The sequence below is a fragment of the Vespula vulgaris genome, chromosome 5 (genome assembly GCF_905475345.1).
Source record: "Vespula vulgaris chromosome 5, iyVesVulg1.1, whole genome shotgun sequence".
NCBI classification, from domain to species: Eukaryota; Metazoa; Arthropoda; class Insecta; order Hymenoptera; family Vespidae; genus Vespula; species Vespula vulgaris.
In genome coordinates, this window is record NC_066590.1 from 4,790,178 (window position 1) to 4,803,653 (window position 13,476).

The 13,476-nt window shown below is 37.3% G+C and overlaps 1 protein-coding gene across 1 annotated transcript in view; it reads left to right on the forward strand.

Annotated features, from left to right (window-relative positions):
• Window positions 1-319: 319 nt before the first annotated feature.
• The window catches only part of LOC127064316 (uncharacterized), a 47,982-nt gene continuing 34,825 nt past the window's right edge, over window positions 320-13,476 (forward strand). The window contains exon 1 of the mRNA XM_050995247.1: window positions 320-683. Coding sequence (XP_050851204.1) covers window positions 593-683 — 91 coding nt within the window. The 5' untranslated portion in view covers window positions 320-592. The remainder of the gene's footprint in view (window positions 684-13,476) is intronic.

Genomic DNA, 13,476 nt, shown 5'->3' on the forward strand with positions numbered 1-13,476 from the left:
TCCTCAATGGCGTTGTTCAAAATGAAAATCTCGTTGCTGTATCTTTTCTTTTCTTTTTTCTTTTTTAAGCGTGAATTTTTAAGAGCAAAAAATCTTTAAGGATCGTCGAGGGAACTTTAGTCTCACATTAGAATGGAACGCCGGGAATTTCTTGCGACAATGACAATAGATAATGGAAGTTGTAGTATAATACGCGATGGTGGCTTTGCGATGCTCGCAGCTCTATGGAATCCCCCTTCCAGAAGAGGTGCTTTCCTGCGCGCCGTATAAAACCGGTGAAAGCGCCAGTCGGCCCTCCAGACTACCGCACAGTACGACAGCGACAGGAGCTCAGCCGTGGTAGATTTCACGAGGCGGACATTAGATTAACACAACAATCGTATATAATTGTAATAAAATCTCGGAAAAAAGCGTGATTTGAAAGAACTAGCCAAAAGGAACGAAAAAGAAAAACAAAAAAGAGAAGAGAGAGAGAGAGAGAGAGAGAGAAAATAGAATTATAATATCATAGAACAAATATCGAACGTGCTTTCGTGTCTATTCGTTTCCGCGATTTTTGTGATTAGGCTAGCTTAGGATCAGGTGTGTCATCATGAAGACTATCCTTTCGAGGACTTTGATCGTCGCTGTGATTCTTGGGACAGGAGTAGTGGGATATCCTCCACAGGAGAGACTTATGCCAGGTAAGCTACGAATAGTTCGTGATTTGTAATTTTAAATAGAAACACTTTCGAGACCATTCTCACGATGTTCTTTAACTTTTTTTTTTATTTTATTTCCTTTTTTTATCTCATTTTTTTATCCTTTTTTTTTCTTATTTATTACAAAATTATTCCTCGCTTTTTAGAAAATTGATCCCACGTGATAAAGAAATTTCATTCTCTTATACGTCAATAATAACGAGTATAATTTATTTTATTTATCGATCAATAATAACATCGAATGACATTTATAAAATGAATTTTATTACCCTTTACTTGCCGTTTTCTCTGGTCAATGAAAACGCACGGTTGGCTTTGGCTCGTTTATCGTTGTCGATCCTAAGTCATACACTGTCGATGAATTAAAGTTCACGGCTATCACTTGCACAACGTGTTCCTATAGTTCGAAGTTGGACGGGCCGTTTCCTACGGGCTTTGCCATACGTCAATTAAAAAAATATACTTACGACTGCTCGTCGATGTATTGTTTTCATTAACCGCAATGATTTTCTATGAGATAACATAAAAGTTTCGAAAATAAATTTGTCTTTATCTCAAATTAATATTTTCTTTCACATGGCATACTTTTAACGAAAGTAGAACGTTTCCTTTTGCAGGATAACTAATCTTAGTAATCACGGAGAATGTAAGTACCTTCTCCTTCATGAAACGTGTCAGTATTTAAAACTTCTGTAGTTCAAGCGTATCCCGTAGATATCACGTTTTAAACTCTCCCTATGATCTTTGCAATCTCTCGGGAATTGATGAAACTAAGGTGCACTTTCCTTAGCCACACCTTTCGAATCTTTCATTTCACGTTGGTTAATGAATAATTAGCGAAAGTTCCGTACGTTCTCAAAGATCGAGATTGAAAAACTTGAATGTGTACGTACTTGTATGTGTGCGCGCGCGCGCGTGTGTATTGAGTTCTTTTTTTTCCTTTTTTTTCCTTTTTTTCTCTTCGTCTTAAAATCTTTCTTACAACATCAATTTATTAACGCGATACAGTTCGTATTTCTCCGTATACGTACAAGAGTGATATCGAATCGAATCGAATCGAACGTCGAAAGGAAAGAATTTCTTCTAAGATAGTCTAGAAATAGAATACCATTGATCGTCGATGATTCACAATAATGAAGAATCCATCTCGGTGTAGTGCCTTTAATTGCATCGATTGCACCGTGAATCGAGGAAGGTTAAAAAATCATTAAGGAGTTACGGAATCTATTATCGATTGATAACTTGGAAATTGATAAACTTATTGAAGACATTTGTTTGAAAAAGATTTCTTCAATGGATACATACAAAAAAAATAAAAAGAAACAAAAAAAATCACGTACGTTTGCTTGTTTTTTATTTTCATTTATTTGCGATATTACAACTTTCGCGTTAACAATACGTAGATAAAAGAAAATAATAATAGATTATTTTTAATATAAATAATAATAGTTATTATTTTTTTTCTTATATTTCCACAAAAAGACTTTCGACGTTCATTCGTTCATATTTCGCTATTTGTATTTGCTATTCAACTCGGTCGTACTTTCTCAAAGGAAGATAATGGAACCATCGTGATCGGAGCCGCGGAGAAATGTGAAGGTCTTTCGAGCGCAGCACGTGAACGTGCGAGATGATAGTCGAAGGAAACTCGTGAGTTTGCACACGCGTATGCACACGAACAATCTTCCTCCTACAATCGCAAAAGAAATGTCGACAGTTACGAAGACATATCTACGTTAATAGGTGCGAATAATTGACTTGGTGACGACGATGTGGAGCAATAAAGGAGAAAATAAAAATTAAAATAATAATAATAATAATAATAATAATAATAATAATAATAATAATAATAATAATAGTAATAATAATAGTTTAATTTCTTCGACGAGCGAGAGCACCGGAATCACGTGTGGCACGTGAATACACGTGCTTTTGCACGTGCCGCCTTTAAGGTCGCAGTATACGCGAAGAATCGAAGAGAGCTACGAGAGAGAGAGAAAGAGAGAGAGAGAGAGAGAGAGAGAGAGAGAGAGAGAGAGAGAGAGAAACAGTACGTTGTTAAACCTTTTCCTCGTACGGATTAAACCATCGAAGGAAAAGTCACGTGCTTGTGGACTCGGCCGACCGTCTGAAATCACGCGACCAGAGTCTTGTCAATTATCGACGAAGCTCGTCTTCTTTAGCCGTTATACATCCGTGATGTGGTCCATGAAGGCCACGACAAACTCGTTTCTACGGGTAACATCTTCGTTTTTACCTAGAAAGGACATATATTCTGTCCCGTAATTCGATATGTTGTAAAATGTTGATATTTAAATTATTTTATACATATTCTCGTAAAAATAATGAAGTACTTTTATCTTATCAAATTGCGTTATAATTATTATTAATAAGATATATATGACATTGACATTGACCGAGCATAGATTGACTCATAAAAAATGACGCACACAGATACACATACGCGCACAGAAATAATTGTTAGCTCGCCGGTCTTTGCTTTGGAGAAAGCGTTGTTAGAAATGACACATGGGAATAATTGCAAGATTTATATTATAGCGATTTTTGTTGTCCATGGTACAGCGTTGAAAAGATCGTACTTACATTGCACCAACTATACTTCCCGTCATTGACACTGATTCTGTTCCTTGTCCTGGCACGTGATATCTAATTAACTGGTTTTACGCGGCGACTTCAATAATTATGGGGGCGTGAAGTTCAGTTTTACGACATTCGTCCATAATATTATACATGTCTATTTCTTTCAAGATTTTATCGATTTCGATCCGATCGATCTTTTTGTATATAATATGAAATATAAGGTATTTCTTTATCTCTTAACGAACCTATTTCAATCGGAATATCTAAAGTTGTAACTAATTATACGAAAATGCAATATCAAGAGATTCCCGTAAAACGTCCATTTATATTTTCTCGTTTATAACGAAACGCGTAAATACATACAGAATACATATTAGAAAGATCACATATTAATTCCATATTTATTAGCCTGTTTCAGTACTTAGCGATCGTTCGATCAAGTTTCCGTGGTTTTTCCTATCCAGCTTGCGTTGTATTATACGTCGAAAGGAATTCACAGAAATTCTCGTTAATTAACCCGCTCATTGTTTTTACGATAAAACGAAATCGACGACAGAAACGAGATCGAGTTCGATCTTCCGGTATCGATTTTCGTGGAACACGAAATGTCGTATGTCCTAAGTAAAAAAACAAGAAGAAAAGGAAAAATTCAATTTCTAATGCGATCGTCGTGGGAATCATGTTGATTTAAACGTCAACTTTCGAGCGACAGTTCGAGCGTCGAAAGTGTTATTAGAGTCCGCAGGGCGTATGTTAATCGTAGCAAAGCGCGACGTTATAAGAGCAGAGTAACCCCTAGAGATTCGAATCCAGCTTCGAGTCGAGCAATTAACAGTCGTCGAGTCGTTAAATCGTATCACGTTTTGTACGCCGATATATCTCGTAATTTCGAGATCCTATAAAGATAGAGATAAAGAGAGAGACAGACAGAGACAGAGAAAGAAAGAAAGAAGGAAAGAGGATGGGGGCGAAACGGCACACGTCCGGTAACAAACTTTTTCGATCCTTTCATAAATAGAAACATTCTTTGCGACCAATTATGAACCATACATTAACCAGTGCTCTCCATATATCGCCAAAGGCAACACTCTTTCTTTCCTTCGAGTTTCTTTTTTTATATAGAAAAAAAAGAAAAAAGACATAAAAAAGAAAGAAAAAGAAAGAAAAGAGAAAACACATAACGCGTATTATATCTTGTCAACGTAACAATGATACCTTAGCAATATTTTAAAAATCTACGCTCGTATTTTCTCGTTAAAAAGAAAAATGTTTGCTCAAGTTGAAAGTGGTTACACACATATACCCACGCATATTATTGCGCACGGCTAATCCTCGCTAATCCGTAATATCACGGGAATGAAATACCTAAGTTGAAATTCGCGGATAAGAAATAGCTAATCGGGTCGAACGTTTTTAAGTAATTAAATGGACGTGTAGTAACAGAATTTAATGATTTTCGTTTCGGTTATATTACGGATTGTTAGGATATATTGCATGATCTATCATGCATCCACACGTAATAGATGTGGTTGTTTCTACCCTCGGGAGTCTAATAGAAATCCAATGGACATATGTAGGACATCGAGCTATCTTTCTCTCTCCCTCCCTCTCTCTCTCTCTCTCTCTCTCTTTTTCTTTCACGTTTCAACGAACGTGCCTTAGATTTCTAGCGGCTTCTGACGTTCGATCAACGTCGATCTCGACGTTTTCCTACTGTCCGGTAGTTCTCGATCGCGCTTTCGGGCGAAAACTGAAAGACAACTACGAGGTGAGAACGCTCGTGAATGTTTTTCAGTGATTCGATATATGTATGTACCAATCGTATATCGATCTTTGTCGTCGTCTTAGTGAGCTCGATTCGCGCCATAAAATCGCGTTCTCCCTCGTGCACCATTATACAGAATTCACGTGCTCGAGAGCGTGGCGGCCGGTGCACCGTTCTATGCACGTGACGCACGGTGCAACGTGGTCACGTGCTCACGCAAGGCACCGGCCTTTGCTAGTGTATAGCTCGAAAGGGAACGCGATAGTGTCGCGACGGGTTAACCGCGGAACGCTAAGTGTTTCCTTCCTTTTCCGACTAGCCGCAAAGATTTCTTACCTTTCTTTTTCTTTTTTTATTTTTCTTATAGATAGCTAGGTAGCTAGATAAGTAGGTAGGTAGGTAGGTAGGTAGGTAGGTAGGTAGTTAGCTAGGTAGGTAAGTCGGTCGATAGATAGATAGATAGATAGGTACTTGTAAATCTTTAACTATGAAGCATGACCGTGATTAGTACAATATAGATATATTTGTCTACACAAATGGGAATATTTATTATAGATCCTCATAAGGTATATAAGATTATATGACAAATACAGTAATGACAAATGGTATTAATGATCAATTGCAAATTAAGTCGCATTGACATCACGAAAAAATGTTTGTTTCTTTTTTTTTCCTTTTTTTTCTTTTATTTTTCTTTTCTCCAAAGTCGTCAAGAAAATTCAAACGAGATTCTTTTCTTATACATATCTCTCTTTTTCTCTCTTACTCCCTATATTACTCATATATGACATTTTTATATAAGAAAAACGAGTTGAAGGCATTAGGAAGCGTACGTAGTTCAAAGTGTCGGCCAAGTACGTTATAAGATACGAACCGAGCGAGTCCGTTTTCTAGGTCGGCCTTTACAACGCGCCTAATAAGTAATTACTTTTATTGAGCGCTTAGAGAAAAGCCGACGTTGGGCTGTTCAACGATCGGAATGCGGTCTTATTCCCTGTCGATCGTCTAAAAGCAGTAAGAGTTCGAGCACTATTTCCGAGTCGATCTTTCTTTCGTTCGTTCTCGAAACGACAATTGATTTATTTCAGAAAAAGAAAAAAGAAAAAGTTAGAGATAGAAAAAGAAAGAGAAAGAGAGAAGTAGACAGACAGACAGACAGACAGACAGACAGATAGACAGAGGCAGACAAGTAGAAAGAGAAAAATAATAAATATGTCATTTTTATCCCCTCGAGATGAAAACTAGTGTAATTTTAATTATATACCTATATTCGCTAGCGTTATGTTACGTCAATTTCAACGACGAGTTTTCTAAGAGAGCTTAACCATTTTCGGTGGTGAGAACGTGCTGTCGCTTCGTGAGACATGATATGAGAAAGAAAAAAGAAAGAGAGAGAAAGAGAGAAAGAGAAAGAGAAAGAGAGAAAGAAAAAAAACCATCGTTCACCTCTCGCGATCAGAGTGAAATTGAGAGATTACGTGGGATCATTCCTTGTTCGTCTTCTTCGTATAAGACGCGTTCACCATCAAGGAACTTCCCGATATACAGACTTTTCTCCCTTTACGTTACTAACTTCTTGTCTTAGTCGTCAGGTTAGGCGTTGATCCGATTATATGAGCGGAAATTACTCAAATATGTGTTGACCCGATACGATCGAACGCTCTCTTTAAACCATTTTCGAACGTAAATAAAGAGGGAAATGTATCATGGTTTTTCGTGACGTTGGAGTTCGATGTTCCAGTCATCCTTGAATGCAAGGATACGATCGTCACGTGCTCAACCTGAACAAAGAGGTGAAGACGACAATGAGCAAGCTGTTGAGCATTCGAAAAATTCGCACCCACGGTCTTTCTCTCTCTTTCTCTCTCTCTCTTTCTTTCTTTCTTTCTTTCTTTCTCCCTCTCTCTTTCACTTTCGACACGACGAAAGGATTCTCTCTTTTTTTTTTTCATTTCTCTTTCTCTCTTTCTCTATCTCTATCTTTCTCTGGGACATCTTGTAAGACGACATTCCATTGTGAAAAGATAAAGAGCGCGAAAGGCGATAACTTACCAAATTTATAAGCTGATGATCGTGGGCGAGTATCAGCTTGGATGAATCGAGTTACGAAAACAACTTTAAGAGGAAATTTTAAGATTCGAAATCAAGAATAAAATTGGTAGAAAGTGTAAGTCTTAACGTTCGCTATCGAATTAGGGAGAAATGATTTTACGAGCAGAGTAATTATATCGGTCTTTAATGAAAATTAACGAGCGGCTATAAACGCGTAAATGTTTTCTTGTTCTTTTTTTATCTTTTTTTTTTTCTGTTTGTTGTTACAACGAATACGCGAATAGAGCGAGTAATAAATTTTGCTACGTAAATGATTTTTTTTTATGCGGCATACGCACGCAGCATCTTTCATTAGTTAGTTCGATATATTTAACTACTCGCATTCAGGTTTTAATTAATCTATGGATTGAAAGAATCTATTAGGAATAATATCACGAATCGATTAGATTCTAATCCTCGGATTTTCCACGATCGTTTAGTATCAATATTACGCTATGGATCGTTGTTCTCAGAGATGCAGCGCATTTACCTAATGAATATTAATTAATTTCTGGTAAATGCTCGTTCGTCTTGCTTATAAAATAACCGCAAATAAATCGTCGGTTGACCGAAAGAAAACCCATAAAATAAGTTTGATTCAGTCAACGATCGAATACTTTTACCTGTTCGGAAAGCGAGTACGAGTGACAAATCGTGCTTCGTTTTACGACAGTTACGATCGTGATTCGTGGTCGATTCTCGTACACGTTTAATTAGTATTACTACTTGGTATAGTCGGGTTTCCTTGACGATGGTTTGCAACTGTCGAGATTAATTGTAAGCATCGAAAGGCATAAGCGACAATCTCGTGGTTGTAGATATCTTTTTCTTCTCATTGTTTTTCGTAAAGAGCGAATTATTTCTAGGTCAACGAACGTTGGCGAGCGAACGAACGAACGTACGTAAGTAATACCTTTTAAGTGCTGGAAAATCGTTTCTTATTTCTCAATTAACTCGAACGGATATAAGGAAAGAGAAAGAGAAAAGAAGAATGTTCGAAGCGATCGAGCGGCGGTGGTGCGGTATATATTGCTTTTTGTTCGTTACAAAGGCGTCGCGCATTTCGATGGTGAGAGGAAAAGGAAAATATGTGAGAGGCGAGAGTGTCCCGCGTGAGAGACATGAAAAATGGTTTAACAATAAGAAGAAACTTGGACGTGGTTTTCGGATTAAAAGAAAAAAGAAAAAAAAAGAAGTGGACGCTCTTTTCCCTCTTTCTCTCTATCTCTATCAGTTTGCAGATCTTAGGATAAGAAAAAGAATAAGCTAGAATTATTTTTATCTTTAACGCTTTGTGGCCACGAAACCGTAAAAATATTTCTCTAAATACATACATACCTCCGTACTTCTCGACTCCACGGCAAGATACTTACTGGCAAGTCTAAGCGAGTTTCTCTCGAGAAGTTTCAAGTTGTTTTGATCGTATATTTTTCTTTGTCCTTTCTGATAACAAGGCAAGGTCGTGTTCTTCGCGAATTTACAAGTGTTTCCAAGTAAGAGTTTAATAGATTGTTTTCCTAGAAGGGAATAAAGAGCTACGACAGTTTTTATTTTCGTGAAGGTTATTGTGCTGTGTTGTATGTTGTTTATGAAATGTGTCGTGTGTTATATGTTGTTTAAGAAATGCGATCGTTTATATACATTAGGTACGTATGTAAGTATGTTGTGATCATAGTTCAAATACGTCTTAAATCAGTTGAAGGTCCTTAGAAAGTAAAAGCCCTGTGGATATCGCCAATTTATAATATCATTTTCTCTCTCTCTCTCTCTCTCTCTCTCTCTCTCGTTTTTCTTTATCTGTATAGAAATGTCGAAACGTTAGCAGAATTTCTTGAATTACGAGACGATGTTATTTTAATGTACAAAAACAAACGCAGCATTAAAATGTTCTCGTAGCGTATCGTATTATAACGTAATAAATTATGTTAATTTAGGTGTTACTAATTCGTTCGTATATTTCGCATATAAAAAATTTTTAACGTAAATGGAAATCGATAATTTATAAGAAGGGTTATACACGCTCATTCATTCGTTGTAATTGAAACGATCTCGTTATCGCGACCCTCCATTATCTTCCTCCGACTATGTTAGTAAATACGATGATATAAATTATCTTTGTACGAGTATCTCTTGACATGATGAGATGTTTCCTCTGGCAAAATGTTCTCGTTAAGAGCATCCATGAGAAAATCTATACCGTTGAAAATTTATTAGAGGAATTTCTAACAGGACCTGCAACCTTTCGATTTGAGCATAATATCTGTTAGTAAATGAAGCGTAAACGAGTAAGGGTATTAGGTGCGGGCGTGCGTACGCAAATAGGTACATTTGTATGATATCGAATCAGAGCGATAGTACAATCTACTTACATACTTATACACACATACACACACATATATATATATATATATATATATATATATATATATTATATGTATATATGAGATATAATGCGCGGCTAATAATTATAAGGACGGTCCACGTACGTATTCCAAAACTATGACAAGTGTTCATAATTTAGGAAAGAGAAAAGAAAATTCGTCAGATTCGGAGAAACGTTTTTATTACTACATGTTTGTTTTTTTTTCATTATTACGTACAATCCACCCTCGAAGTTACGCTCGCGTATTACGCCACATCCTATATATTTCTCGCTGTGTACAATAAAGCGCCGATAAGAAAAAAAGCATCCGTTGTCTCAAATGGAAAAACTAAAATCGTTCTTTCGCAAGCACACAGTTAAAGCGGCGTCGCGTTCTCGGCTCTATCGTATTTTTACCCTTCCGTTGCTTATTTATTACGTACACGGAGAACGTTCCACGCGCGTTTGCCACCGTGGGCACGCTTTTATTCGCTCTCGCGGACTTGATCGATCGTAAATTCGAACACAAGGTGCTTCGAATGCGTTCGACCGTGCCAGATTTGTCCGCTTTTATAAAAGTTCATTCTTCCCCCTCATTTCTTTTTCGATTTTATCTTTCGATCGTTAGAACGTGAACTTTTCATTATTTTCTTCGTTATTACCGTGATGAATCGGCACTTTCTTAAAGCATGATACGTGCTCCAACTACGATTACATGTATAATTACTCTGGCGCGTGATTACGAGCATTTTTTCTCTCTTTCATTTTTATTTGTTTTTTTTTTATTTTTCTATCTTTTTTTTTATATTTCTTTTCTTCTTTTCCGTACATGTAATTATTAAAAGCAACAAAACGAAATATTGAAGGAGGAGATAACATAAACGGAAAAGAATCGGAGAATAAGTCGCAACGTAGAAATCACATGAAGATCAGCGGGAAACTACGACGAGTTGAGCAAGTCCAACAAACATTGCTACACATAGTACTCTCTTGTAATTATACGAGGATATAGGCTCCGGTTTCAAGTGTGTCTAGAGCCCGTCGCGCAATAAAGTATCATCGAGGATTTATAACGGCTTGCAAAACGATCAACGCGGATAAGCTTCTTGGAGAGTATCGACGTAAGGAAAGAAAAAAAAAAATAAACGAAAGAGAGAGAAGAGAGAGAATCAGGAGGAGAGAAAAAAAAAGAGAAAAGAAATGGATTCTAATCTTCTAGCTCGTTAGTTCTACCGAAGTAGACCGTAACGTCGTCTTAATTATGTCGTCAAGTGAACTCATCATTCTTCTGGCATTAATTAATAAGAGTAAAAGGGGGACGATTTTAAGACACGTCGTTAACTCGTACAAAAAGAAAAAGAAGAAGAAAAAAAATATCATTGAAAGTCACGTGACATGATTCGTGACCCGCGTAATCCTTCTCACAGCTAAGCAGCTAATTGGCAGTAATGCCGAGATAACAAAGTCGCAAACGTTAGAACGCAAATCCTTGCTATATCAAAGAGATGAGAGAATATCGCGTGCCTCTTCACAGTTGTAACTTCTATGGCGTTTGTTAACACGAAGAAAAAAATATGGCACGGCATGGCACTTCGGGTCGTTGCATCGAATGCCGTGAGCGTCGTGAACTTTAAACGTTCCCTCGCGAGTTCACCAAGTCCTTGAATCGAATATTTCTTCGAGCTAACTATTCGTGACTCGTTTCTTTCGATGACCGTCTGTAAAAGTCATCGCGATCTAAACACCTTCCACCATTTCTCTTTCACATTCCTTTTTCATATTTCCTTCTTTCTTTTTCTCTATCTCTAATGATTCGATTTTCTCTTTTTACAGGACCCTTCTACTCTTTCGATTAAGAGAAAGAGAGAGAAAGATTCAATAGGAATATATATATATGTATAGAGAGAGAGAGAGAGAGAGAGAGAGAGAGAGAGAGAGAGAGAGAAGAAGGAACGTCGAGCACGCTTATCCTCGTTCTCAAGCACCTTTAATTGGCTCGAAGGATAATACCACCACCGTGATATGTTTTGCCTAACGATCGGCATTTGTACCTACTCGATTCATCGCTTTCCCATTCGATTCAAAGATTCGAAAGATTCACCGATTTTGGGGAGAAAGAAGGAACTTGTCTATTTCTCTGTGTCTTTCTCTCTTTCTCTCTCTTTCTCTTTCTTCCAACAAGAGATTTACGTTAGGCTCGTAGACCTTACATAGTACTTTAGCAACTCGGTCCTTGAGTCGAACCTATGGAATGTCATGCACGTTGCATTGTTCGCAATTCCTGTCTCCTCGAGGGAACCGTAAAAACTATCTAAGAGATTTATGTACTCTCGGTTAACTCTAGCCCTCCTCGCTTGATCGACTATCGATCGATACGCTCGACGATCCTCGCCGATCGGATAGATCAAAAAGAATCAGTATTGTTCAGGAAGGATTTCAGCGTTCTTTATCAAAGCCCACGTCGGATAAGACAATGATCTGAGCCGCTAGAGATATCGAAAGTCTTTAATCGATATATACACAGATATATATCGTTGGTCTTTTGTTATGTCTTGCAGTCGATCATGATACAGTACCATGTTGCAAAGGTACATTTAAAAGGGATATTAGACGAAATCTTTTTCTCTACTTCTAATCGTGATAATTGAGATATTTAATATCAATGAAAAAACAAGGTACAACGAAACGATTCCTAACAAATGCATACATATATTTAAATAAATACTTCATCGAATATTTTATCGATTTAACTGAAATTATTTTTAATCGGTCTGTGTATGTTTTAAGGTTCATTCGCGCGTGACACCAAAGGTAGTAACAATCACGAACTCCGTAAGCCACTGTTTACAGTTAAGATAGTATATTAAATAGTAGCCGCCTTTATGGTATTACGCTTATAAATCAGACCTCCCACACTCGTTACACTCGAAGATATTATAATTCAATGACTAAAAATCCGACCGTGTTAATCAATTTACGAATAAATTCTCGCTAAAGGAGCGTAGCAATGGCGCGTGACGATATTCTTGGTTAGAAACGTAATCGCGTTTGTTCAAACGGAAAGTAATAGGAATAAAAAGGAAAAGAAATAAACTGTGCCACCGAGTCACTATGATCACAGTAACTTTTTCTATTTTCCAAACTCGTAACATTTCTTTCGAAAGTAATTTCGGCATTGCGACGAAAGCGATCGAACTTTTTCTAACGAATAAAAGCCGACGATAAGTTCACCCAACGAGCAAAATACGATGGATCGATACCAGTCTTTCTATCGATAAAAAGTCGTGCGTAGTTCGGTTTCGCGAGTCTGAAATCGAAGCCTATCGTAAAACTACGTACTTAGAAGTAAGTTGTGCCACCGATAGGAGCGACCGAACGCAACGATTTATCTCGTAAAATCTTAACTCGCTTTCGTCGTGTTCTCCTTCTTTCGAATTTCGTTGGATACAGCATTGATCGTTTCACAAATTCTTCAACGGATCGCGGTTTGGCCAGCGATCGAATTTCACTGGGGTCTCTCTCTCTCTCCTCTTGCAAGCCACGTTATCGTTCGGTGGAATGATTTATCGTGGTGGTTTTCAAGAATGGCGTGGATATCGATCCCATCGAATCTGATCATGGATATCTATCTTCGAATTCTTTATACTCAAGCGATAAAGAATCCAAACGTACATACGTATGTACATACGTACTTACTTACGTTCGAACGAATGCGTCGTGTTTTATACGAAAGAAAAAAGAAAGAACCATGTGAAAAAAAGAAAAAAAATAAATAAAAGAGAGAGAGGGAGAGAGAAAAAAAGAAAGAAAACACAATGTCCAAGAGAAAAGTTACGTCTATGTAACGTCATATCTCTTAAGAGTAAACCGCGTTTTATTTCTCAACGGCGACTTCGTGCTTCGCAGGACAAGTTTTTTTTTCTTTTTTTTTTTTTTTCATTCGCCTTCTAAACTCG